Source organism: Idiotropiscis lumnitzeri, chromosome 9 (assembly GCF_059441095.1).
Source record: "Idiotropiscis lumnitzeri isolate Australia: NSW breed Sydney's pygmy pipehorse chromosome 9, RoL_Ilum_1.0, whole genome shotgun sequence".
NCBI classification, from domain to species: domain Eukaryota; kingdom Metazoa; phylum Chordata; class Actinopteri; order Syngnathiformes; family Syngnathidae; genus Idiotropiscis; species Idiotropiscis lumnitzeri.
In genome coordinates this window covers 3,819,972-3,847,736 of record NC_142399.1, presented here as the reverse complement: position 1 = coordinate 3,847,736, position 27,765 = coordinate 3,819,972, and the positions used below count along the sequence as shown (strand labels likewise).

Below are 27,765 nucleotides of genomic sequence, written 5' to 3'. Positions count from 1 at the left end.
TCACCAAGATTACCAGCATCATTGCTTCAAATCAAATTGATTTACAGGCACCATTTTAGATTTAAGATTAAAAGGTGATTTTATCTAAAAAAAAAAAAAAGGAAATATTGCGAGTAGGGATGAGGTTTGTTATCTCCCAAGTCATGTTTCTGTTATCTAATATAACAGCTGAGTCACGCTTACAGCCAAATGGATTTTTTTTTTAAAGGGATGGACAGACAAGGTAAGAAACTGTGAGATTACCAATTTACCCAACTCCCACACTTGCTTTTCTTTCTCACCCACCCTCCTTAGCGTTAAGTTAAATGACTGTGTTGTTGCTCATTCCATGAGAGAGAGAAATGCAATGCAAAGTGCGGTGCTGGACAAAGTTTCAAAAGACACCCAAGCAAAACTTGGCCAGCCCAACTCCACATTGTGTATGCACTCAGCATCACTCTTGTCTGTAGCATCCTGGCAACCTAAGAACTGTGCGTGTGCGCGCGCGTGTGTGCGCGCGCGCGCGTGTGTGCAGCAGTCTGTCTGCTGGCCCTTCATTTGCTTGCCAAATGAAACACTTACACCATCATCCAGCATGAGCGTTTGTTCGTTTTCCTAAATAGCGAATAGCGTTAATTGACACACACACACACACACAAATATATATATATATACAAAATTAAAGCGTTAAATCTGGAGATTGATTAACATTAAAATGTCTCTATTTTATTATTATTCACTGCCATCTGCGTCAAGAGGTTATTGCCTGTGGACTGGCCATTTGGTACTAGGTCACGCAGGGAGACTAAACAAAAAAATATTGATTGATCATCAAAGAAAGACGTTGTATTTTGAAAATCCATCTGTGTCCCAAAACTCTCATCTCACAAAGCATTCAAGGTCAAAAGAAACAACACAAGTCATGAGATTTAATTCACAGCAAGTCAAATATGCAGCCCTCTGATTTTGTGTTAGAGCATAGCCTCGTGTGAAAATAAAGTCATTTGTTTGCAGTTACTGCAGGAGTAAAACTATCAATAATTTGATGAATGTGTTCCCCTTTATAGGCAGTTTCCTTCAACTCAGAAGTCATACACACCACCTGTGGGCAATTTATGTGAACTGCTGAGGTGTTCATGCAATTCAAATTAAACCCTACACGAACTGAAAAAAAGCTCGACGGAACTCATAATCATATTTATTCAGAAATTGCATGTGGGCCCAGTCTTACTCGGAGGGCAACGTGGACTCTGCGTTGGCGATCAAAAAATGCCATCTTTGAGGATCACTGACGCCACCTGCTGGATATTACAGGGAGGTGCATACAAAAACTGGTGAATTAGTTTATTGGGTGGACGTTTAGAGACAGCAATAGTGTACTGCATGAATCTCGATCTGAAATCACGGGACAGTGTTGTGGTTATATAAGGTCAGCCATGAATGAGAAACAGGGGAACTTTCTTCTTGATGTGATTATGTTATTGGGATCACAAGTTGATTTAATTCAGAGCAACTCAATTAAAACAGTAGTCGTAAAAGCGTTCAGTCTTCACAGACTGAAGACAGCCATCAGTTTCTTTCATTCCCCTCAGAATGAAACAAAAGTTTTAAAACTGAAGGAAAAATTTTTTTAAATGACCATCTTGTACACTATGAATTGTTTTTGTTCAGTTGCGCCCCCCTGATAATGGTCTCCCGTAGTAGTCATGGCCTTACTGCACATTGTAATTTGCCATATTAATAATGTTCAACTGGTGTCGCTGCCAAATGTGGCTTCTATGGTAATTTAATACCGAGATGGGACTGAATTGTAAAATGAAGGCATCTAAACCACAACTTTGACATTTTGAATGTGCTCCACGAATTGTGTAGGTAGCAACATCAATATGTTTCATATTTTAGTCGAAAGTGCTGGTCAATTTTAACACTGGACTTCCACTTTGCACTCGTTTTAGTTAGATATTTATTAGTATTTGGTATTATAATATTGTGGCTTTTATTGGTTCTATTTGTCTAAAAAGACCATCGTTCCTTTTGTTAATACCCAAGCTCGGTAGCTAGATAGGTGACATACAGGTTTATTTTCCGAAACATTTTCCCTCGTACCGCCCCTTTATGCAAATTACCTTCTGTGTCCGGAAATGAACAGTCCCGTGATGTCAGCTAGCGCAGTGTAGCATCGGAATGAGCCGATGTCCGCAGCTCCTGGTTCTGCACTGGCAGAGACCGGCGGAGTTCCCCGGTCGTCGGCTAATATCACTTCAACCAGTAGCTGAGCCATTTCGCTCCCCCGCGGACGTTAAGGGCGAGTGAATAGCGCTCACGTGACATGACGGGATGCCATTCGGTTAGCAGGTTGGTGTGCTATACAGGCTAGCGGGCTACTTAATACTTACATTCCGCTACTCGCTTCATGGGAGTCATGTCGCGCTTTGTGCTGACGCAACTGTCTGATTTTGGGGACTATACCGGCAAGACTGAACTGTACGAGAGTTTAAAAAACGAGCCTGACAACGGGCTGGCAAACGTTCGTCTGAGCCCTAATGGACGTCACGTTCATGTCATCCTCCACAAGCCGAAGGTCGGTCTTGTGACTCTGGACAAGTATGAAAAACTTCAGCCGGTTCAAGTTCAGAGGAAGCTGGATTTGTGTTCCGCACGAAGCGTTCCCATTGTGGATATTTTATATTTGGACACGAATGACAATAAGAATGGCGCCAACAGGGACTTTGTGACTGTGGCTGTGATTTACGAGAATGGACATGCTGAGTTTTGGCAGTTTCAGGATCGCAAAGGAGGCTGGAGTCTCCTGCAAACAGCCAACTTGTGTAACAGTCCCCGGGCCCGAGTTGTGTCTGTGTGCTCCTGCTCTAATTTAATCATCTGGTGTGAGGAGAGGCCCCCCTCCGAGAGCTCCCCTGTGCTCAGCTCTTCCCGGAATAAACTGAGACATTGTATCTGCAGGAGGGACTTTGAGCTAGTGGAGGGGGCTGTCATTTTAGGAGGGGTGAAAATCGCCCTCCACAACAACCCTCGATTCACTGTGGTCGCCTCGGGGCTGCATGTGTACCTCCTTCCGGACGTCAAATTGAAACCACTGAGAAAATTCTTCCTCTCTTGGTACCCTCGCCAGAACTTCTTCCGGATCAGTACAGTCTGTAAAGCCACCCCCTTGAAAAAGCAGTCCGCGAAGGAGTCGGACTTTAGGAAGCTGATCACCGACTGTTTAGGGTTTCTGTCAGCTCTTGACCCCCCTGAGATCCTCCATGTCTCTCCTTCGGCTTGTGGGGGTTTGCTGCTGCTTCTCAACACAGGCTGGGTGTGTCTCCTACATATTGACGGGATGCTGCGCCGTCTATACAGGATGGCGGACTCATGCGCGCTTAAGTACGCGGCACACACTAGCCTCTGTACGTACCAGGACATCTTGGTGCTGGTCTTAGGCCAAAATCTCCATCTTATTGACTCAAAGTGTGGCAGAGAGCTGGAAACAATAGTACTAAACAGGGAGGGGATTTTATTTCCCATGAACACTGACGGATCACCCCACTTGTTTTCAGAAAGTGGACTTTTTAAAGTGGTGCGCCAGGATATGGATACTATAAGCCAAAGATTGAATTCGCCTTCTTTCACTGTAGCTGAGAATATACATTCTGGAGCTCTCCTGGTGGAAGCTGTGTTTGAGGAGGCGTGTAAATATTACCAGCAGAGGAGCCTGAGTAGCACCCAACTCACTGTGGACACCTTAAAGAAAGGAGGGAGGTTCCAGGCGCCCATCACTTTGGCATCCATCCTCAGTGACTATCTCAGCTTGAGGCCCAAGCAGAGAGCAGAAGAGCCATCCCAAAATGGAGAAATCGGAGGCAATTTCGGGGAGGACAAGCTGAAAGTCTCACTGGAGCCTGAGCTGAAGGCCTTGGTTGGTGTAGAGGAGCTAAAGTGGACTCTGATGAGGGGCAGCATGAAAGAAGTTGAGACGCTTTGTGAGAGTCTAGTGGAAAAAGAAATAGCCCGGCTGCTGTCGTCCTCCGAGCTGCATCAGGATGACCTGCTCTTCCTCAACTCCATCTTTGGCGTTTTCCCCTGCCAAGCGTGGAGGGCGGCACAAGCTGCTCTTCAGCTCCACTACAATGGGGATGGCTCTCTGTCCAGCCTGGCGCCTCCAGACATGTGGAAGACCGTCCTCAGTCCCGCGCCAAGCTTCCCAGGCTCGCTACTTACAAATGGCGGGTCAAAGCAGAGGAACAGCCCCAAAGCGGATCGCAATGCCAACACATCCAAGTTGACAAGCCCCCCTTTGTCCGTCTTCGAACTCCTCTGCCATTCGGTTTTAAGCTTCCAGCCCACCTGGCTGCCACGCTTCCTGGAGCTCAGCCAGCGACAGCAGGGCTCAGCCGGACTGGGGCTGAGCCTGGCCGCTACTTCTTGGAGCTTCTCCGCCGGCAGAGGAGACAACGGGGGCAACAACGTGCCTCTCTACAAGCGCACCTTGAGCGTGCTGTCGTCGGCCAGAACAGATCGGGACCAGTTGCAGGAACTTGAGGTGGAAGTGCTGATGGTCAGCGGGCGGCCCAACGCCATCCTCCAGGCGCTGAGGATTCTGATTGGACAGCAGCAGTGGGAGGAGGTGACCCAGGTGGCCCAGAGGTTCTGCAAGCAGAGTCCCCTGCTGAACAAGGAGATCTTCACCACACTACTGTGTGAGGTGACCCAGCACCGAGAATTGGACCCCTACCTGGACCTGCTGTGGTCCCTGTGTCCCGAGGACCTCACCGTCACCACCATTCTGAACCTGGTGCTGAAAAACCTCCCGCCGCCCAGCGCCCCGTCCCCCTCGCCCCTTTCAATGGCCTTCAGGCCCGCCGCCTCACCTGCTCCCTTTGCTGACCCACAGAGTAGTCACGTAACCATCGGCCTCCTCAAACCTCTGCTGAGAAAAGTTCTCCAGAGGGAGACCAAGCCCAGCCAGCGCTACGCCGACATCCTCCAGTCCCCCTCATTCCCTCCTCCTGCGCCCCCCCGCATGCCTACCGAACCATCCAGAACCAGCACAGGCTCACCCCGGGACGGTACCGTGCTACCTGGTTCTACCTGCTGACCATCTGTGATGTGACCACACATACTTTTTAAAGACTCTCACCGTGTTGCCATGTAAATAATTCCGCTCATTTTAACGTGTACATAGTGCACCCGTGAAGTCGATTATCCCTTCGTTACATGCATGTGGATGACAGTTCATTTTGGCTTGCCACCGTTAATGAAGTGTTTCAAAGTATAGTAACGACTTATATGACTAGCTCGGGGCTGCCTTCACACAAACACTGGTATTTTTTTTTTGATTAAGAGCCAGCTAAGTGCCGAGAGAAGTTTTGAGTTTCCATCTCAGTTCAGGGCCTTCTGTGAGTAGTTTACATGTTCTGTGTCCTATAGCGCCCTCTTACATTCCAAAAACAAGTTGATGGAAAACATGAAATTGCCCAAAGGTGTAAATGCATCTAATGTCCATATACGACGTTCCTGACAGGCATTGGTGCATGCAGACTCTGGCCCAAAATCTGCTGTGATCAATGACAAGGGCTATAAAATATGAATTTCCTTTTTTTTTTTTTATAATGAAAATAAATGTATTATTCATGCATTTTTTGGGGGGGAGGAGAGGTAATTGCACCTTTTCCTTTGTTTGGCTAATGCACTTGATGAGTTCAAATAAATATGTTTGTATGAACAGGGAAGAATTTCAATAGAGGGCTTTGAAAATGTAGTTTCGAAAAGTTTGTCCCTGCATGCTCCACAGTGTCCAATGCTGTCATTGTGCACAACACCCCCCCCCCCCCCCCCCAACACCCACAACCACCTCGCCTTCTGCCTCCTCCCCTTTCCAGCTCACGAGACATTCCTGACAGATGCCAAAGGAAAAGGGACCAATAGTTGAGACTTTAAATTCAATTTGGGTGTAATTCCAGCTTGAGAGCGAACACATGGTTTCACAAAGTGGCCTCCATCCCCCTGGTTTGCCTACGACCTCAGTCGGTCGTGTTTGCATTAAGGTATTCAAGTGCCATGTTTGGTCATATTGTATGCGGCATTTAACAAAGACATTTGTAGTCCAAAAATGTTCATCTTTTTGCTTTAACTGCTGCAACACATTTGGCGCCACAGTAATCAGCTGAGTGTTGTGACTAAATTTTAAAACTCCTTCAATGTTCATTATTAATGTATTAAGTCTCCCCTTATGTAAAAAAAAAACAAAAACGTATGTCTATGCTATTAAACTGTGCTTTTTCAACCTCAAATGCTGCCCGTTTCGTCTCGTTTGCTCATGATTTAGCCAAGTTGTTCTTAATATACTGTGGTTTTGAATAATGAAATGTAGTAATCTTGGTAAAAACTAAATATAAGATTTTTAAAATGCAATTATCATTTTTACATGTACTAAAACCGAAGACATGGATTTATTTCTGGGTGTGCGGTCAAAGCATACTTGTACGAAATAAAGGGATTTCTGATTCTGGTTTCTGTAGCTGATATTTTAAGCTTTCTGATCAGCAGAGGTGAGAGGCAGGGCATCTCAATCTCACAGCCAGTGGGCAGGTTCCACATGACGATGTAAAGGATCACAGCAACAGTCCAAATGTAGAACCAATATGAGTGTCCCAGGAGATGCCTGATGGATTCTTCCGCTATGCTTGCAAATAACATCTAAGGGACACATCATTAGGTACACTATATAAATATGCATTGTTCAATAAAGAAGTTAAAAAAATGTCAACTCGTCACACTTGTCACGTGACTCTGCGACACCTCAGTGGTGTGTCAAGTTTTTCTTTTTTTATTATAGGATTTTTAATTTACAAACCATATTGGCAGAGTACATTGTTCATATAAGACAAAATATAATCACAAAACAGAACAAAAGAAATGAATAAAAAAAAAATGACATGAAAAATTTATGTAAGTAAATGTCTTTTTCATTCATTTTTTTTAAACAACCACATTCATGTTGCATTTATCCATACATGTATCATATGTTCACTCGTGCTTTATTATACTGTACTGGATTTTGTCAAATATTTATTGTGTGTGTTGATTGGTTTAATTCTACCGTATTTATAAAATGCTCAATAGATTTTCTGTTCTAGTAGAAAATGGATACACATATATTTTAATGAACATTCAGGGAAAAACCATCGACAAAAATCAAAAGATTACAGCCTGTTTGTTAAAAAGGAGCCCGATTGCTCGGATGGAACAACTCTTGTGGAGCATGAAAATAATTTCTCTGCGAATGTAAGATATTTCGAGGTCGTTTACAACCTACTCAGCAGTTTTGTACCCATCTATTCCATACACATATTCACAACATTTCGACAAGCGCTAGATAACATGACCACTAAAGCGCTTCTCAAATGTTGGGGGTGCGGTGCGATGCTGAGGGGGGTGCGTGTGAACCTGGGTAACATGCTTGTTTTCCCCGCTGTCCTACAATAAAGTGTAATTGCACATCCACTCCACTAGTTGGCAGGCAGTGTTTTTGTCAACGATGATGAAAATATTTCGTTAACGCCCCTTTTTTTCATGACGATAACGTTTTCATTGACGAGACGAGACAGGACCATCTCTTTCTATTGTGCATGTCAACCGTCGTTGAAAAATTGCGATGCTGTTGCAACCTATACTCGTTTGGGCACGCCCACCACCGGGACAACACGCAGGGTGCATGCGCCGCACACGCGCAGTCGCTCGCGCCGGCGCAACAAAACACCAACACGTCTCCGCTCACACACACCGACACGCTTTCCTTTGGCACACCATGGCGACAGTGACACTCGGTAGGCTACTTGGTTCTGATAACAGCAAGCTGTTACAAGTAAAGAAGACATGTTGGAGAGAGTTTGTACTTCGTATTCGAACAAGTCTACTACAAGTCCATGTTGTTAACACATTTGAATTGCGTAACGGAAAATAATTGAGAACTACCGCCAAAATCAGTTAGAAAATATCAAGTGTATACGATTGCAACAGAATTAGTCAGTAAATTGTTGATTTTCCAAACGTGCAACTTGACATGAATTTGCCCGAATATAGCAACATTTGGACTAATGCAGGCGTGTAGAACCTCCAGCGTGTAGCCTGGAACAAAATTGCTTTAATCCACTGACCAAAAATGTCAAGTATGGGTTAAAACGGGGAAAAACAATGTGCACTTCCGTTTAAGGTTATTGCTATACAGTATGTGCTGCCAGAGTGCTTTGCGGAATTCCTTTTTTTTTTCTAAAATTGTCCACACTGAAGTGAACGGCATTGTCGCTCTTGAGATGGGGATCATGTTGTCACTCCGTCACTCCGTGGTTCTAATTGTTGTCACTGGAAATGACACCAGGAGGCCAGAAATGCTCTGATGGGTCATCACAGATCAATACATTTCAATATTTGAAGCACTTTTTAACCCACCTTTATCCACAGAGCACATTTTGCTTCCTGGTTTGAGGTAACAATATGAAACTGTTGCTAATCTTATCCATCCCACCACCAAATTGGATTAGAATATAATTAGTTGAAAGGAAATTAATCGTGCCACCTTCTTGTCTAAATTATGGTCTGTAATTTCTTGCTCATTCAACTCTCCCAGCCACTCGTGTCGTGTCCAGGTGTTCCTCATTGTCTCATCTGTTTGCTCCCACTCAATTCCCTGGTCTCTTTCATTGCTTGCTGGTTCATTGTCCTAGTCTCGTCTTGTAGCTGTTACTCGTGAGTCGGTTGGCAGCTTTGGTTTGTTACTTTGCTTTAGACTTGTTAATTTAGTATTTGATCCCATGTTTTGTTTGCCTTTTTTTTCCCAATTTATTTTGGGAAAATAAATAAATGTACCTTTCGTTTTTGAGTAAATCCTGAAATCCTGCTTTGTCCCCTTGCTTCCTTGCTGTCGGCTCTTAACTCAACCATGCCAACATCAAGGCGTGGTGGGATGTTCCTTTAAAAAAAAAAAAAAAATCATTTTGGACTCGCACATCTAATCACGAGAAACAATCGGTCCAAGAAAGGTTAATTTCTTGAAACTTCACGAGAGCCCAAAATCAACTGCTGGCCAGGTGTCTAATCACAGGCAGCTATGTCTTAACTACAAAATGTGTGATGAGATGTGTTGCGTTGAGAATGTCTGAATGACAAAAAAAAAAAAAATGTGAATAATTTCTTAGTACAATATTCGAATGGAGCCGCTGCCTGAAAGTTTTATATTGCTGTCAAACCTTGCAGCAAAATCGGAAGCCTTTCGCAAATCAGTCACACGACACAATAGTCAGCGGTGATTTGCACCCAAAATGAAACAAGACTCGATGCATCCTGTGCGGAGTTTCCGCATTTATTAGTGATGGGTAAATGAAGCATGAAATGTGCTTCACGAGCCAGTTGTCGTATTTCTGGGCTCCAGCAGATGGCACTCTCTGCTCAACATTGGGCTGAAAACACACTGACTTGCCATTTTTTAAACCCTTTATTTAAATCAACAGTGCCCTCTACAGGATTTAAAAATACAACAACTGGTTCGTGAAGCAAATTTGAAACTTCATTTTCCCATCACTATCATTAATTACTCGATACAGCTTCGAAGCCTGGGGACGTTTTATTTAAAAAAAAAAGGGGAAAGATTTGTCTTTTTTTTTTTTTTACATTGAAAGCATGAAAAGCTGTCTTTGCTTTTCTTTTGAATAAAAGAATAGGAAGACCACTCTGGTGTAAATGTACTCACTCTATGTCGTCTGAGTACTTCATTCTCCTGTAGTGCTTTGCTAGTTTCATTGATAATATGATGCTGGGGATAAAGAAGGTAACACACCAGCCAAGACTGAACCAGAAGGCATTCTAAAGGTAAGCAAAAAACACGAGGGTCCAATCACAAATAAGTTATTTGGATCTGACAATTTGACCTTTTTCCTGTATTGTGGTTTTTGCTTACCAGAGATGACACAAGATAGAAACAAACGATGGTCTGAGCAGAATCCATAATCTCAGCCAGAGGATAACAGCGGCCAAAATCCTCCTTAATCTGATGAAAAAAGTGTCCCAAAAAAAAAAAAAATACATTTGTTCATTTCTAGCTAGCATGGTAATGTCATTTTTGGAGTAGCTTATTTGCTAGCTACATATGTTGCGAAATGTGCTATATAAATAAAGTTTAAAAGTCCATTTTTTTTAACTAGTTTGTTGGTTACTTTACTGTCATAGCTTGCATGGCAGTTGCAGTACTTTGATAAGAAGGCATTTAGTTTATGGCTAGCTTGTTTGTTATGCTTATGCTGCTTTCCAGAAAGGTGGGAGTTCACCGACCCGTTGCGACCTCAAAGAATTCCAGGTGAACGTAAACAACAAAGATGGCTGATTCTCATTTTTTTTGGGTTCTAGTTCATCACAATGCATTCTGACCTTTCCATTTCATAGAATAAATTCAAGATAGCAGGACTGACTAGGTTATTATTAGTAGCTAGTTTGCTAGCTAGTTCATTAACTTATTTTATTTGGCATTGTTTCTTTTTTTTTTTTTTTTAAACATGGACATCTATTGTTTAAATTCCTTACCATATGTCGGATACAGTTTAAACTGGGGGTCAGGTGAGTTTTCAGGAAGGTTTTAATCTCCTGTGAGTGACAAAGCATATTGAGAAGAATATCAATAAAAAAAAGAACAGAACCATATTCCGCAAATATTCTTTCCATCGTGCAATCATGACCAATGAGTGGATTCTCCAAATATGTGAAATTCTGGGTAAAGCCTCTAAAGTGAATTATTAACAGCAATGGTCAGTATTACATAATATAATAAATAACATCAAGGAAACAAGGACTCCCCCGCTGATTTTTGATTTCTTAACGGGACAGTTGATTGAGCTTGATATTGGCACTGATATCAAAGTTTTGCATGTCAAAATGATAGTACGAAACTCCACCCACCTAAAAGACTCTTTATGGGCTTTTTTGTGATGAGATTTATGACAAATTGGCGCGCCCCCTTTTGATATTGCTCGCTTTGACAGTTGAGTTCATAAATTGTGCAAGTTCTTGAAAAATGGGCCATCCTGGCTGGATGATCCTTTTAAGAAATTGGCAACATTATTTTAACACTGATAGATTACAAGAAAAAAAAAATGAAGTGGCATTTCATAGAGCGAAATAAGTATTTTATTCCTGAAGCAACGCTGCTTTCCACAGACCATTGGCATAACCTCACTGCGTGCTCATTTTCTATCATTATTGCAGTCAAGCTGCCACAAAAATCACAAGACTGTTCATTTATTTCTCAGTATGAAAGCTTTCGAACTCAGTCCCCGCGGCGAATGTGTTGCCTTCACTCACAGCCTTAATGTCCTTGTTTTGGAGAGCATCGTCTGTGTTCTCCAACGTCTGCCCCAAACTCTACAGGGAGATAAGTAGAGTTACGCATTTAAGACAGGCACATCCTCGTGTGCGCATTTAAGAGGGGGTCACCTGTATTTTGTCTGAAGCTTGAATGACTTTGCGCTGCAAAGGAAAACAGATGGTGAGGCAACGATGACATCGACAGGGTAACGATGGAATTCAAGGATGCAATGCAAGTTTAAATTGAAATCTCATGTGCGTAATAATAATCTAATCTTAATCGTAATAGTAATCTAATCTTTTTAGTTTATTATTCAGTTAGTTAACCATTAGCTTTTGTGTGTGTGTCATCTTCAACAACGCTTATCTTATTAACTCATTTACTGCCATTGACCACTAAAGACGTCAAAGATCCATTTAATTTTTTTATTCTTTTTTTTTTTACTCGGCTGGTAGTAAATGAGTTAACCATCTTGGTCCCAACTTAGATTTTAACTTGTTAAATGTATTAGTTTGCTATATAAAAGCAGGGGTTGAGGCGCAGGCCACGCACGATTTCTGGCCTGATGTCATTTTCTATACGGTCCTGAATGGCCTTCAGATCAGCGGCTGCCTTGGTGAATATTGGTTGTAGTTGTGCTGATGCCTGAAGGGTGACAAGATTGATGGACGTGTTATCGTTCACTGTGATCGTTCCAGAAACTGATGTCGGTGAAGTGACTCACGGATGCGGCGTTTGACTCAAAGTTATCAATTGTGCTTTGCAGTGCAGTAGTGTCAACCTAATGGAGTAAAAACAGACGACATGGGAGATCACACACACCTTTCATGACAATCGACTCGATTAGTTACTCTCATGACAGCTTGCTAGATTTTTTTTTTTTTTTCTACTTAACAATGTTGTAATTAGAACATGTATATATTTGGGGGTTTGCAAATATTGACTGTTGGCAAAAGCATTTTCGCCTTAAATACACAAATCAGCCAGGATGTCCACCAAGATTATGGAGTGAGTACGACCAAGAAAATGGTGTTATGCTGTCAACAGTCTTTTCATAAAACGCTTCCACTGATGTTCTTAAAATATAGAAATCATTTTGTTAAAATAAATTTTCTTGAAAATATGGCTGTTTCATGCCCAAAGTTAGTGCATTTTTTTTTTTAATGTGATCTTTTTTATATCAAAACGTAGCACTTTCATAAAGCATGGCATTTTCATGACAAATGTTAATGTTGGATTGTCTGAAAATATATCATGATGAAAGAAAATACATGGCAAAAATCTTCACATAATTGATGACCTTTGAAATGCTTTGGGTGGTCAAATAAATTCTAAAATTATTATTTTTAAACTAAAAAATTATTAAGACCTGATAAATTGCCAAAATGCCCACCCCCACAAAAAACTGCTATGGACGTGATCACCTAAATTGGGGAATGTGTTGCAAGGATATTTGGCTTTGTTTTGATATATGCCCCAAAAATAAAATGAAAATGTTACCTTTATTCATTTTAAATGCTGTATGTCTGCCAACAAACACGAGGGATGTCATTATCAAGTACTTTTAGAATCGGCTAAAATTTCATTTCACACTGAAGTGAAATACAAAAACACATTTTTCTGCGATAGTTTCTTGACCCATAATCGCATCTTATTTGCCATTGTTTAGTGATCAAAAACACAATTGAGCAACAATTAAGCCAGATCACATGAGATTGACCACCACCCTTTTTGAGAATGATTAAAGTTAATGGCTTTGTGATTGTGAACTCGATTGTTAAAATAGTTGGCAATTTATTTGACAATACCACCGTAGTTGTCGATTAATTTTCTCTAAATCAACAACACGCAGGAGAAATTCTGCCCTATTTAACGTGGGTGGACAGGCAAATAAATGAATAACCGCTGTAAATAATCTTGATAGAGCAGAACCTTATGTCATATTTGACTAAATTCTCCACGCACGCTCGCACACACACACATTTTTAGCGCACCTCTGGCTGGTTACTCTGTACACTGTTGAGTCTGTTTTTCATTTCAGTGGTGAAGATTGTGGGGACGTTGATGTTGGCATCATCGACTGGCTTAGTGTGCTGTGCACAAAGAAGATGTGCTTTAAGTTACGCACATTATCATAACCAAATGCCAGAGTGGAAAGAGCGGACACTTACCTTGTCTACCTGAAGTTGCTCATCAATTTGAGATCCCATACTTGAATCCAACCGGAGCGTGGACCACAGAGGCTTGTTTTGCCCACAGTCCCTGCAAACAAAATTGCGGTCTACTTGACTCTCTACCTATACCAAGTTTTATATGTCAGTCAAAGTGACACCGTTATTCAGTCTTAAGGTTGCATTTGCATTCAAGAATGAAATGTAGAGTTCAAGCTTATGCCTCGCTAGGTAGAATTGAAGTGCTACCGCAATGGGTAGAACAGTAATTGGTAAATGGGATTTCAATTGTATTGCTTTTCCACCTACAAAGAACTATCATCATTGACTAATTTGTCCCCGATTGTCCAGTTCAGTCGTTTGGTTGCTTCGCTCGATGTAAATTTGGCGATAAGCAACAACGCAATCCTCTCGTGTTAGCAATGTTCTTATTGGAGAGGAGTTAACTAATGATGGCACTTCAATTTATAGAATGTAGATAGTCAATTTTTGATCAAATAGTATTAATGGTACTTAGTGTATTTACCATTTTTAGTTTGTAATTATTACAAAGGTTTCATAATGAACAATACACAGTTTATGCTGTCGCAATTGATTTTGCCTGTTGGCGTTGTCCTCGACAGCCATTATTGTTTTGTCTCTGGGCCCTACTGGACAATTGCACACCCCTGATCTATAAATTAAAGTATTAACTCGAGATTTTTTTTTCAGTTAACTCACTTCAAAAATGAATTTGCATATCTTGCAAAGCCAAATTCAAACACTGGACCATATTAGCCGTACATCTTTAGCACATCATCTCAGAGCATATTAAACGTGCATTTTAATGTTTATCTACCTGTAAATGTCAGAGAGGTTGAGACTGGAATTCAGCTTTAACATTTTAGCCAAATTCAATTGTGGATACGCAGTCTGAGCAAACTGTCAAGAGAGAAGAGAAAGCATGTCACTTATCTGCATGTTACGTGTTTTGGAATCATTTTGCACACGCCTTACATTCAGCAGTTCACCGCTGCTCCATGGTTCACAGACCAGCGTGTGAACGTTGCCCCCCACCAGGAAGAAGACGGTCACAGCCGCCATTAACAGCCATGAGAACAGGAAGCTCAAACTTGCCCCGCTGAAAACGAGAAACTGAGACAGTTCCTTCTTTGCGAGCACAAACAGCGGCAATGTTTTTTCATCTCTTTCTTTGTGAGCAACCTTGCATTGGCAGCTTTTGCTATAATCACCTCATTTTTCTAATGATGCAAATTCACATTTAAGAAAAATTTTGATGAATAAGGCCAGAAGGCACCGAGAACGCGGCCCGGAGGGCGGGGGACTGACCGGCAAAAAAGGGTGTCGTGCCCAGCTCTGGTCATAAAGTTCCATTGGAATGATATTATATTGACAATTCAAGCTATAAAATGGTGGGAAACGTAAGTACCAGTCCAGCCAAGATGGCCCATTTTTCACTAACGAGCTCAGTTGAAATATTTTTTGAGCAGGAAACTGAAATCACTTGTCTTTTTTTATCCATTCGTTTCAAAGGAATTAGGAAGTATGTGACGACTTGAAAAACACCTACTTTGAAGGAATATGGCCACGCCCCCTTCCGCTCTCCCCACGGTACTGCAGAGTAACTGAAGGCACTGATTGCAAACTCTCCATTGGAAATCATTGTACTTTTATTGCTCGTAACGTCCAAAAACGGTGCCAAAATTCACATCGAAAGGATTAACCTCTCCGTGGCTGATTTATCTGAGAATGAGGAACTTTGGAAGTGAGCAGAGTTACGTAGATAAGACTGTGAGGAGCGCACTTTTGCGTACTGCTTCTTTGCTGATCACAACCAACAACACGTCGTCCAATTTGAAACGTAACAGCTGAAATGACGCGTTCCAGTGTGGCCATATTCGCCGCGATGCATTCCGCTCAAGACAGCAACCGGTGTTCAATCAAAAATCAAACCCAAACTACTGTATGGCCTTTTCAGTGTGCGTCATTGCTCATATTTACCGGAAAAATTGGCCTATCATACAGAGTTTGGAATTTGGAGGGTCCCCTTTTGTCGAGCTGGCAAGACTCATGTATCGCATGTCTTTTACTGTATTGTATCTGCCTTCACTTCCCTGATTAGCGGCCTAGATGTCAGTGCTCAAAGATTTTGGAAATCTTTCTGGGGGGCCCCACCCTGTAAAGGTCAACATCACCTTTTTTTGTCACGGTAGTAATTTTGCCAACACTGAACAGCACTCACATCATGAAGATCATTCCACACGAATTGGCCATAATGGAGCGCTCAGTGGGCTCTTGAGACTGCTTCAGACCGAGGGGTCCCAAGGCAAGACCTAGGAGGTTACACATGACCACCAGCAGGACCACCAAGCACATGCCAATGCATGCGCGCCACCTAGCAAAAAAAAATAATAAAAATAAAATTGCAAGTCAATAGAGCTCTTCTCCAGCCATCGATGACGGGAGCTTCTGACCTGATACTCTCGAATCGGTCCACGAGCCCTTTGTAATTATTGATACGAGTCCGCATCGCTTTCACAGGGCTAAGTACTTGATCCAGATTTATTTGTTTTGAAATGTCCTTCACCTTCTTGGAGATGTCATTTTTTATTTTATTGACTAAATATAAAAGGAGAAAACATTAGTAATTTGATATCTGACAGTTGGCAAGAGAACATCAGGATTACTCACAGTCCAGATTGTTGAGACTGTCTTTGATGACATCCAACTACAAACAAGTCAAAGGGTTACAGGTTTTGATGTTTTTTTCCAGCTTTTATCAATCACTCATCTTACAAATGCATTATGTATATCCATCCATTTTCTATACGAACTCCTTCACTCCCATTAACAGGTATCGCAGCCAAAAAGTCCATTCTTATTACCTTGGCTGGCAATGACTGAGGAACTCAAGTTTTTTGTTGTTTTGAACCTTGCTTGGCAGTCAGTTCGAACAGCTCCAATCTATTCTCCTTTGTCATGCTGGGCCGTTTGCACTGTTGCAGCTTTATTTATTTTACAGAGCGAACAATTTCCATGCTATACTGAACAGCGGTCATTCATTTGTTTAACATTTTTTACGGTAATATGTATGACATTCACTTTTTTTTTAATTCAAATTAACACAAATTGTTGCTTATGAACTCTCACATTTAATGTCATGAAAATTTACTGCGGAGAACAGAAAGTTTCATTTTGAAACTTCTGGTGAAAATTCTCCAAAAGGAAATTGATTGCCATTTTTTTTTTATATATTTACTCGCCTGGTAGTTAGTGAATGAGTTAAAAAACAAAACGAGGACAGCATTTCCCCAAAGTGGACCGAACAACTTCAGGCGGCGCTTCCTCGTATTAAAGAGCCCATTTGATCCAGTTTATGACAATTTAAAGACATGTCCGGCTGTGGTCCTCAAAGGCCTCTGTCTCGTCTTTTTGGGCATCGGCACAATGCATCAAGGGAAATATTTGCTAATATATTGAGCAGCATTTATCACTGCTATTCTCTTTGCATTGTAATATTGAAGGCATGATGTAAGGAATGGCGTATGCTCACCACATATTTAAAAAAAAAATGGACAACCAGGCTAAATATTAGTGGTTTTAAACACCCTGAAACCTGATAGTGAGATAAGCAGTACAGAAAATGGATGGTTTGAAACACAGCCAGTGTTCCAGAAATGAAATTAAGACCCATGGAAAGTGTTTTGAATTGTAAAGCAGTAATAAGCATTAGACTTAATGTAATTATACAATTAACTGACCTTTGAGGTTGGATTTAAAGACGTCACTTGACTTTGTAGGTTTTGCGCTGGACTAGTGTCAAACTGTGAAGTAAAAAAAAAAAAAAAAAAGAGGAAGAAATGGACTTGTTTAGAACCATATCACAGACTTTCGACTTTTGTTGTAATTTTTAAGCCCGGATGCAGTTTTTGGTATGTGCAATGTGCTGCCATTAAGAGCAAGGTAAAAAAAATAGATCATATTTAATGTGAAAGCAAAGATTAAGAACTGGTTGAGGACTCATTTGAGAGAATACTGTAATTACATTGCCGTCCCACCCGCTAAGCGGCCACGCAGGATGAGTATATCATGTTATTGTGTTTACTTACGTTATCTGGCAGGTTAACAGCATTCATGCTGTTCCTCAGACTATCACATTCTGTACTTGTGCACGACGAGAGGGACTGTATTATTCCACCTCTAGTTGAAATGAAATCTGCTTTCACGGGTTCCAATTGAGTATTCATGTTAGTCAACAACGTCACCAGGTTGTCCACGTCTGCCCATGGAAACGATATGAACATAGTTAAGCAAAGGGTGTCGACATCATTTTCCACAAAACACCTGACAAACATTCCTTGGCTCTTTTATGTAAGAATCAGGCTCAACACACTTGGATCATTTTGACATCATTGCATTGCATCTAAATAGCCCGTTGTCCCTCAAATGATTCTAAAAGTAGCATGTGTAAAAAAAAAAAATATATATATATATATATATTATTTTCTCAGAGCAAAGAATAGCATTCACTATTGATGTAAAGGCATTTTGTGCTAGCCAAAGAAACAAAAAAATCCTACCTCAACATAAACTACACGTCAAGCTACCACAAACAAAAACACTACCTAACTCTCATACCTACCAAAACAAAAACTGCCTACCAAACTTAATTGCCCGCCTACCTACTAGAAGAAGCCTACTGACCCACATGCTTGCCTACCAAAACAGAACCTTCCTACCCGACTACCCAAGAAAAGCTACTGACCTAACGCATCGCCTTGAAAAACCGCCTTACCCATCCAACTGCTTCCAAGTGCTACTCGGAAAATTTGAATATCCTGATAAGGTTCTTGTATTTTTGGAATTCAACTTGTAGAATTGCAAAAATACAACCTTTTCACATAGCGATCTCACCTGGTTGGACTTATATGAAGGTAGAGGAAAATGAAAGTGCTTCTATAACTAGGAAGAGGGCACTGAAAATGCATGCTTGTGTAACTTAACAATGATGAACAGAACAAGTCTTCAAAATTACTCACCACAAAACTCCCTATGCCTGAGTGGTTTATATTTCAAACCACTTCCCCAATCAGTCATGAGGTACGGCCGGGCGGCAAGGATTCAGATGTCATCATTTCCGGACCCTCCCTCCAATAAAGCAAGCTCTGATACGCCCCCGCCTAAACTCGCCACACAATCCAAAGCCTCAATACGGAGCGTAACATAACTACTTTTCAGGATATTCTTATTTTCTGAGTAGTACCTGTACTTAGCGACAGAAATTTAAAAGTACTTACTGTACCTATCCACCTACCTATATAGCTCTCCACCAACATAAATGAAAACATCCCAAATTCTAATATTTGGTCTAAAAGTCTACCAAAAAATTGAATTAAAGCAGCGCAGTAGTGTAAGATGTTGGACTGGTCTGTTTGTCCGATTGTAACAAAAATGACGTCATCAGCGCTACACACGTTCATGTCAGAAACAGGACAGAGTAGGCAAACGTGTCGTACCGGCTGTCAGACTGTTGATGGCATTCATTGCATTCTTGCCAAGGATGAGATCCAGCAACTTATCTCCTGTCGTGAGATTTATTAGGCAGATATCATTAAACATGATCACAAACATGAATCCCTTACAAAAATGGCTGTTACCATTTATGTTGGTTCCAACCTTGCCCACGATGACACCGGCCTGGGTCGCCACAAAATCGAATTGCTGTGTAAATAGGAAGACCGCTTTTACAATGGAAAACATCTTGTTTCGGAACATTGGACATCATTGGAATGTTTGGCAATCGTGACATCAAAGGAAACCACATGTTTATCTTGCGAGAAATTGTATTGAACCTAGCACTCTAGGTCTTATTTAATGTACCATATTTCCCGTACTATAAGCCGCTACTTTTTTCCTCTATGCAGCTAATACAACGGTGCAGCTTTTCTGTGGATTTTTTTTTCACCAGTAGGGGGCGCTATATGGTTCAGAAAATCCGCAAAATAAATCTCAATTTTGTTTTCTCTTGGGTCTGTTCTGTTTTAATGAGCAAAGTTGTTGCCGTGTTAAAAGGCACTGTTTTAACAGTCTGTTTATGTACCTCATTTGCATTCACAGTCCAAAATTGTTCTGTACATGCAGTCAACTTTTTTTAACATACAAAACTGCAGGTTACAGCCCCGTGCGGCTTGTATTTTATTCTTTTTCCCCCCCAAAAAGAGTTGCTGCGGCTTATATGCAGGTGCGCCTTACAGTTTGGAAAATATGGTATATATTTATGGCTGTCCATTATTGTATTTTTTTTCTTCTTTGAAACACTCCTATATTTTAAACTTGCATATTAGGGTTTTTTTTTTGTTTTGATTTTTACTCTAACATTAACCTGCCACAGGAACAACAGATGCAAATTTGCCTTTCGCTATATTTAATTACAGGAAACTGTTTAATATGCACTGTCCCTGTATACTTTAAAAAATATATAAAACCCAATACATTCTTTATAATTTCCTTAATTCATACATTCATAAACCGTACCTTCAAAGCATTTCATTTGTTTCACCAAATAACTTCATGAAGATAACGTCCTATCGTCACACAGTCAGTGCTAATCATTCACGTTCTGTTACGTGAGGATATTTTGAATTTTTTAATTTTATTACTAAATTAATGTCGTAATAAAAAGGGTTCTCATGGACGTTTCCTAGTCACAATTCCAAATAGTCTGACTTCCCACCTTTCTCAAATGCAGCATAAGGAACGCTATTCCAATTAAGCATTTGTACAACACACATGAAGAGATGCAAATACATGTCCCTTAAAACTGTTTTATAAAAAGCAGATAAACACTTGTGCTCTTCACAATGGGCATTCTTGCAAGCCTCCGAAAAACAATTTTCAGACTAGAATTGGGTTGGAATTTCCCGCACTCTTTACGGATGTGACATCTCGCACGTTCTCTCACGACCAGAAATTTCAACGGGGGAGACTGCTAAGATTGGATTTGGTCTTGAAAAGCGACGCACAAATGCTTTTCTTTCTACTCCAACGTTCAGAAGTGATGATATTGTCATTGAGAACTTGAATCATGCATCATTTTTCGGCCGCAGGTGGCAGGACCGATTAGAAACCCAAAATCCTGCGGTGGCAGCTTTAATGAAAAGTACCTCGTTGATGTTCTCGACAAAGGCGACAATGTTATCAAAGGTGTGGTTAAGTTTAACTTGGCTCTGGTCCAGTTTCACATTGAATTCCCCATTACTTCTGAACATGCAAATGTTCGCAGCGCTGCAAACACACATTCCAAAATATGACTCATGTTATACGCAACAAGCCACTGTAGTGTCATTTAAATAAAAAAAGACTTACAAGAGAAATATTGTAATGATGGCAGTGCTCCAGTAGAAGTTTCTCCTTTGCGTTAAAATGGAGTCAGTCTGCTTCTGGTACATTTCGCCCCCACATTTGCCAGCGCAGCGGCAGCAGGCCAACACTGAGCCCACTATAGGCATCACAAGGATGTAGAGAATGCCGATGACCGCACACACAATGAAGCCAATCTCGTACGACACCACCTGTTCATGCACAAATTAGTGTTTGGTAAATGGTTTTTTTGTCATAATGCTTCTTACCATTAAAGAATTTTATACCGGTAGACGGGTGGATAGGTAGGGAGCTACGTGGCAATCTCGGTAGCCAGGGTGATAGCAAGGTGGCTAGGTCGCTATCTAGGTGGTTGCAGTGGCTTCTACTCCCCGTCAATGGCAATGAATGCGTTTAAAGAATATTTATGCATCTTATGTAAATCGTTCACACCAGTGGCGGGCCGTCAAGACCTTCTCTGCTGGCCTGACATAATCAAGAAAAAATGATCATATTCTTCACATTGATCATATCCGAGTGTTGTATTTTTAGGTGAGAGTTTTTATCCAATCAGAATTCCGCTAGCTCGTGTTGCCAGGCAGGTTTCACAATACCAGTAGCGCGCGCTATTCCTTTCGAGGTCTTCAGATACAATCGTGCGGGCATCTCGATGGGCTTTCAGATTTGACAGACAGTTGCGATAGCCAATCAGATCACCAGTTGGTGACAGTGAGCCTTCTCGCTGGCCTTACGCCGAAGGTGATGAGCACGTCTTGTTATTGGATATTCACTTGTGAAGGGGCAGCGCTATGCGGAATCAACACACCCGAAAGTCGTAACTGGCGACCGTTTGAAAATCTGAAATATATTCTTGCTTTTTTAAACCACAATGACCGAAGGAGGGAAAAGTGCGGATTTAATTGCAGATACACTTGCAAGGCCATTTTCAAGACGGACCTTTCTAGAGAAGCTAGGTCGTTCAACACTTACTCAGTACTCTGTGAGTGTGTTTCTGTATATTATTTGTCCAGTCGTGGTGTCATAAATGATGGTATTATTAGGGGATTTATTAAAGTCGGACTAAGTAGGACTTTACTGAAGCCCTAGGTGTGAAATGCACGGCCCGCCACCGGGTGGTTGGGTAATTAGGACATAGCTAGGTGGTTTGGTAGGTAGTTAGCTACCAGGCAAGTTCGGTAGGTATCTAGCTAGATGGCTATGTGGCTAGATAGGTAAGTAACTAAGCTAAGTGGTTTGGGGCACATTTGAAAATCCGCTCCAAGTTTAAAAAAATATTCACTCACTTTTTTAATATTCTCGTCTGATTTAATTTTTGTCCAATCCTTCACTGCTTCCTGGATCAGCTCTAGATGAAGGAATTCAAGCAGAGGGGAATGGTGAATTTTTTTAAATCAGTTCAATGCACTTGAGATTTTCCACAATGGGGCTGAAATGAAACATTAAAAAAAAATAATAAAATACTGTGGCATTTTTTTTTTGTGCCTAGGGCACCCACTTATTTACACGGACACTGGCAAGAAGTAGTCAATTTAACCAGAATTGTTTATGGTATGCATGATAGTAACACACCGCCAACGCGGAAAGAAGGCCAACTTCACAATAAACCTTACCTTACCAAATAATTTATGGACATCAATGCCTACTTTTATTTTGCAGTTGTTCCCGGCAGCGTGTTGTCGCGAAACAAGACTTGTCTCCCAAACTGAGTTTGGGGCCGTTTGCCGTCACAAACTATTGCTGCGGACTTCATTAACAACATCCTGAAATAACGTTCAATCGCCAAATAAGGGCGCAAAATAATTACAATGTATGTACCGCAATTGGGTACTATTCATATGGTAAATATACTGAATTGACTACTTAGTTGGGCTGCCATTAGTCGACGAATCACGTTTACGATCCAAATTGCACATTGCTTTTCTCTTGAAACTGCCTCGCAAGATTATTATCGTAAACGAAAACGAACAAAAGAAAGAAAACTAAAATAAAAAAAAATAAAAAAATGCCGGTACAAGTTGCAAAGTTTAATCAAAGGTGAATGTTGTGCCATCTCATTTATTTGTACATACATAAAGAATCAAGCTATACACTAATTATGGGTATATAAGAGCAGCTGCTTGCTGGTGCGAAATGCCGCAATTAACCTATGTCCTAATTTGTCGACGAACAAAATAATCATTTGTGGCAGCCTTACAGCATCCTTTATCATTGCAAATCATTTATGCTGACTTTTTTGCTTTAAATTTAACATAAAAAAATGGTCTCAAAATTGTTATTCAAGAGTCTTTTGGAGGCAAAAAAAGAAAACTAGAGTGATCGGATGAGTTAAAAAGACCACACATCAAAACCATGCTTGTGTCCCACCTAAAGCCAACAAATGCGCTTGTTACGGTTAGCTATTAACTTGGAAACAAAATGGAGGGAATTCCCAGAAACCTACTTATTAACCTCTCTTCCACTGCATAGGTCAAATGTATTGAAGTCCCAATCGCTCTCCTTTGCCCTGCTCTGTAAATGGTTGCCATTCAATATCGAAAATCTCAATAGTTTGAGGTTAATCATAAAAGCTGACTTACACAATTTATCCAACAAGGGAATTTGTATTGACTTGATTCAGAATTAGTTAACAGTTACGACATGCCATTCAATGTAGCTGAGGCCACATACCTTCAATTATTTGATGCTTGCTGAGTTCTTACAGGATACACTCTAGTTTTCTGCAACTTTTTTTCTCTCCAAAAATTACCATCACATTTCTCATTGTTTTACTACAATGCAATACTGACCTGAAGGAAAAGGGTTGGGCTGGACAACACTGAGAAAGTTATTGACCGTACCAGCCATGAAGCTGTCGGACTTGTCAGATATGTCCTTTAAGATAGGCCCAGGCATATCCGGTACGTTAAGCGATTTGCAGTCTTGCGTTGCTGCAATAGCCCTCAGAAGCCAAAATCCGACAGCGGCTCTCAACACTTCAACCATGCTGGGCCACATTTTGTTGGCCTTGATCGGTGAAAGGGAGTACACGTCCGGGGCTATTAGGTAGACAGTGTCTCACCTGAAACCAACATCACACAAATACTGTAAAATGACAAGTTCATTTTATGACAAGGGAAAAACATGCAGATGATCTCAAATACAAACAGTCATGCTTGCCATCGAAGTTGGGCATTTCTGAGCATTTCTCTTTAGTTCTACCTGTTTTAACTCTACGTTGATCCGTTAAGTGTGGAGAAAGAGCTGACTTAAATAATACTGGCGAGAAACAGGAAATAGTACAAGATGCTGGGTGAGTTTATGTGTTGGTAGTGTCAACACAATGAAATGATGTGTGCACCTAAAACACCAGCATGCCTCTATTATTGCAAACTGGTTTAATTCCAGCGAGACACGGCAAAGTAACGTATTTTCCAGACTACAAGGTGCACCTGTATATTAGCCACAGCAACTCTTTTCTGAAAAAAAAAAAAGAAAAAAACGATGTACAAGCCGCACCAGTTGAAAAAAAAAGTTGTTTACTGCATCTACAAAACGATTTTGTACTGTGAATGCACATAAAGGTACATAAACAGATTGTTAAAACAGTGCCTTTTAACACAGCAACAACTTTGCTCATTAAAACAGAACAGACCCAAGGAAAAAAAAAAATCTCGATTTATTTTGCGTATTTTCTGAACTATAGAGCGCCCCCTACTGGTGAAAGAAAAATCCACAGAAAAGCTTTATTAGCTGCATGGTTCAAAATTTAGGAAAAATGTAGCGGCTTATTGTCCGGAAAATATGGTACATAGACTCATGGCCTGCTATTGGAGCACAGCTTTGCAAACCGTGGATAAATCCAAGACAATTTTTTTCGAGGCATAATTTTCAGTTTTCAACAATAAAGGAATGTCTCATTTAGATATTAAGTTGTTTTTTTTTTTTCAAGTTTAGCTTTAATTAATTATGCGTCTGTCTTCAGAGTTCAAAATGTTTGTTACGTGTAGGAATAAAATTCTGCTCTTAATTTCTGTACATTGATTTCATTGGTGCAACATTTTTTTATACATACATGTAGTAAATTATGATTGCATTTGTTATAATATTTAAATTAGGATTCCTGATTTGAAATAAAACTGTCAAAATCGACTCCTTTACATTTAGTGTTGCTAGTAGTAGTCGTGTTGCATTTTAGCCACATAATATAATTCATTTATGTGAGTATTGATCTTTTTATGTCACTACAGGACAATATAGAAATAATTAAATTTATTGTGATATAATAGTGGAATTAATTATCAATACGTTTGAATGACTTTGGTCCCCATCTACCTCCCTTTTGGACGAATTAGATCAGTCCTCATACGTTTGTCAATTTCATGTACATGCATTTAATTCCCTCAAATCAAAGCAGTGCTTAAAGGAAACTCCTCAAAGTCATGTAATGTAAAGGAAACAGGAAGCAGCGCAAGAGGTACTAAAAAGACATCCATCGACAAACCTTGTACATCACAGTGACCCCCTGTGATACGCGATTCTGACGGTGGTCTCGCTCCGAGCTGATATGGTCCGCTGGTTGTTGTCAGGTTGATTGTGTGCTCTGCCACTGAGAGGACGGTGAAGGAAATAGGGAATAGGGGCACTAAAAGATGAGTGAGTGAGTCAAGTCATGGAGGAGGAGGAGTGGGTGGAGGGTGTCAAGCAAGTAAATTGAAATGTGATCTCGGCCCACAAGCTGCCATGCAGTGGGCTCACGTTATCTTAAAGTTATTGGGAAAGCAAATGCAAATGAGCCCAAAAATATTGAACCCAGATTTTACAGCCACATAGCTTTTCAGCCCGCTAGCTTAATGCTAATGCTTTGAGCAACTTAACACAAGCTGACAATAGAACATTTTGAGAGCGTTACAACAATTGGATCGAGAACTCTCATTCGCAAGGCTCTAGGAACTCACTCCAGAAAGAAAGACACGAAAAGTATGGGCATTGGTCAGAGTGTCAATCAATCGTTATAATCATGACCACTGCAGAAGCCGCTATTTGAATTGGTCTATGCACGTTTTGGGTGAATTCGGTAGTAGGAAGTGGAAAGATACAGCAGTCAACAGCTGGCCTTAAGGAGTCCTATCCTAACTACAATCATAATTAACACGTTCAATAGTGTCAGATGCTCATAGTTTAGCACAGCATCGCATTTGATAGCATAACATGGCATGTCACAATTAACATCTTAAGTGATTTGTTAACATGTAGTACTTTAAAGCAGTGTTCCCAACCAGGGGTATGTGAGCACATTGCAGGAAGCATGTGTAAATATTTACAATTAATTGAATCTATCTCCAAGATCAATATAAAAAAAACAATCAGCTAAGTGCCTCTTTTAGGCTCAGATGCTAGCAGAACAGAATGCTAAATTGCCACAGTTCAGTCTGAATATTATTCTTTTTGGTGTTCCTGATTTTTTCATTTTAAAAGCCTGTTTAAAGGAGACTTATTTTGGGGGGCTTAGTGTTAGTTATATTTCACAAAGGCACTTATTTTGATGATTTTTTTTAACATTGCTTAACTTTTCTATTTGTTTTATTTGAGTTTGTTTAAGACAATTCATATTAATTAAATGCTCCAATTATGGAAACAATTTAAAAAGAGTGATAAGTTATACTAGGGAACCAATGTTTTAAAGTACGAGAACTTGATGGCGCATAGAAACTGTGGATAATTCTGATTTTAGATGAACGCCTCATACGTTCGGCTTTCCTTTCCGAAAACACCCGAACTCAATATCAAGACTTGGACAAAAAGGTCAAGTCAAGTCAAGTCAAGTCAATTTTATTTGTATAGCCCTTAATCACAGACAGTCTCAAAGGGCTTTACATAGCCACTGGTGTTTAGACGTACGGTACTCACAGCTCCTGGTCGACCTCTCGAGAAGCCTTGCTTTCTTATAATTTCTGAAATATTTTTTGTTGACGTATATTGTAAACTAAACCAGTCAAAAAAGTGTCAACTCCGACTATGAATAACTCGAAGTCGTCTAAGCAGAATTCAATTAAATACGCGAATATGACCAAGAACGAGCAGGACTACACGTGTGACGTCACTTCGTCAGCATTGGTCAATTTAATGTTTTTATGACGTGTTTCTTATAGCGTCGATTCGTGATTTTAATCATAATAGTGTTTCTTTACTGTCCCCTGAAACGGACATTAGTGAATCGCTTTGAAGGACACGCATATTGTCGTTAGCTGGATTTCGCTGTTTTGTTTGTCTTTGTTTTTTTTTTGTATTTCGACATCTTGTCATACGACGACTCGGTGGGGGTCGTCCCTTCACATCACGACCACCTAATAAGAAAAAGGGAGCAAAAAAGAGACTAACAATAAAATGGTCTCAAAATGGGCACAAGTGTTGTTGACCAAAGAATGGGGCAGAGGATTTATTCCTAATTAATTATATTTAACGTTATTGTAAGCACATTTAGATTAAATATAGGAAAATAAACTACCTAAATGAGTCATGCATACTACATAAATTCAACATTTTACTAGTTTAGAAATATTTAAATTGTGGACTAAAATGTGAAATACAACTAAACTGTACTGTACAAAATGGATGGAAAATTGATCACAACAAAGTTGAACCGCTGTAAAATTCACTTCTAATTCTCCGGTTTTCCCTCACACAGAGAGGTTAAAACACTGAGAATGCGCTTTTCTTGTACTGAGCTCACGAAGAATAGTCATAGTAAATGTACTATTTGCAAAGAGCATTTCAAGTACTTTAGCAGAAAACAAATCAAATGGTGTTGTGGAAAATCAACAGTTCGTAAACAGGAATCACGTACTTTGGAGGCGTCGTAAACCGAGGACCCCTGTAGAGTGACGCAGTCGCTTGTTTTTTTTC

At 40.6% G+C, this 27,765-nt stretch overlaps 2 protein-coding genes across 2 annotated transcripts; one reads left to right on the top strand and one right to left on the bottom strand.

Annotated features, from left to right (window-relative positions):
• Positions 1 to 2,106: 2,106 nt before the first annotated feature.
• Positions 2,107 to 6,272, top strand: hps6 (HPS6 biogenesis of lysosomal organelles complex 2 subunit 3). The gene has a single exon (XM_088304689.1). The coding sequence runs from the start codon at positions 2,393 to 2,395 to the stop codon at positions 5,075 to 5,077; it is 2,685 nt and encodes an 894-aa protein (XP_088160815.1). The 5' UTR covers positions 2,107 to 2,392; the 3' UTR covers positions 5,078 to 6,272.
• On the bottom strand, positions 5,845 to 23,937 carry LOC148329906 (prominin-1-A-like). Its single transcript, XM_088305286.1, has 24 exons — positions 23,670 to 23,937; positions 22,167 to 22,228; positions 20,869 to 21,074; positions 20,667 to 20,787; positions 19,161 to 19,224; positions 19,020 to 19,085; positions 17,574 to 17,782; positions 17,265 to 17,327; positions 16,195 to 16,231; positions 15,978 to 16,122; positions 15,746 to 15,898; positions 14,500 to 14,623; positions 14,342 to 14,424; positions 13,504 to 13,594; positions 13,327 to 13,425; positions 12,057 to 12,113; positions 11,885 to 11,977; positions 11,461 to 11,493; positions 11,329 to 11,388; positions 10,555 to 10,614; positions 9,935 to 10,024; positions 9,728 to 9,840; positions 8,848 to 8,950; positions 5,845 to 6,678 (listed from the first exon to the last, which is right to left on the bottom strand). Exons 1-24 carry the CDS (start codon positions 23,875 to 23,877, stop codon positions 6,412 to 6,414), a joined length of 2,607 nt encoding a protein of 868 aa, XP_088161412.1. The 5' UTR covers positions 23,878 to 23,937; the 3' UTR covers positions 5,845 to 6,411.
• Between the last annotated feature and the right edge of the window lie 3,828 nt (positions 23,938 to 27,765).

What these genes read in the sequence shown, in the direction of transcription:
- hps6 (XM_088304689.1), top strand. Translation starts at nt 2,393, where the DNA reads ATGGGAGTCATGTCGCGCTTTGTGCTGACGCAACTGTCTGATTTTGGG.
- LOC148329906 (XM_088305286.1), bottom strand. Translation starts at nt 23,877, where the DNA reads ATGTGGCCCAGCATGGTTGAAGTGTTGAGAGCCGCTGTCGGATTTTGG. An exon ending in TTGTCGAGAACATCAACGAG is followed by an intron (nt 19,225 to 20,666) that starts GTACTTTTCATT and finishes CTATTTACACAG; the next exon opens with CAATTCGATTTTGTGGCGAC. An exon ending in AACCTCTCTGACATTTACAG is followed by an intron (nt 13,595 to 14,341) that starts GTAGATAAACAT and finishes TTTTGTTTGCAG; the next exon opens with GGACTGTGGGCAAAACAAGC.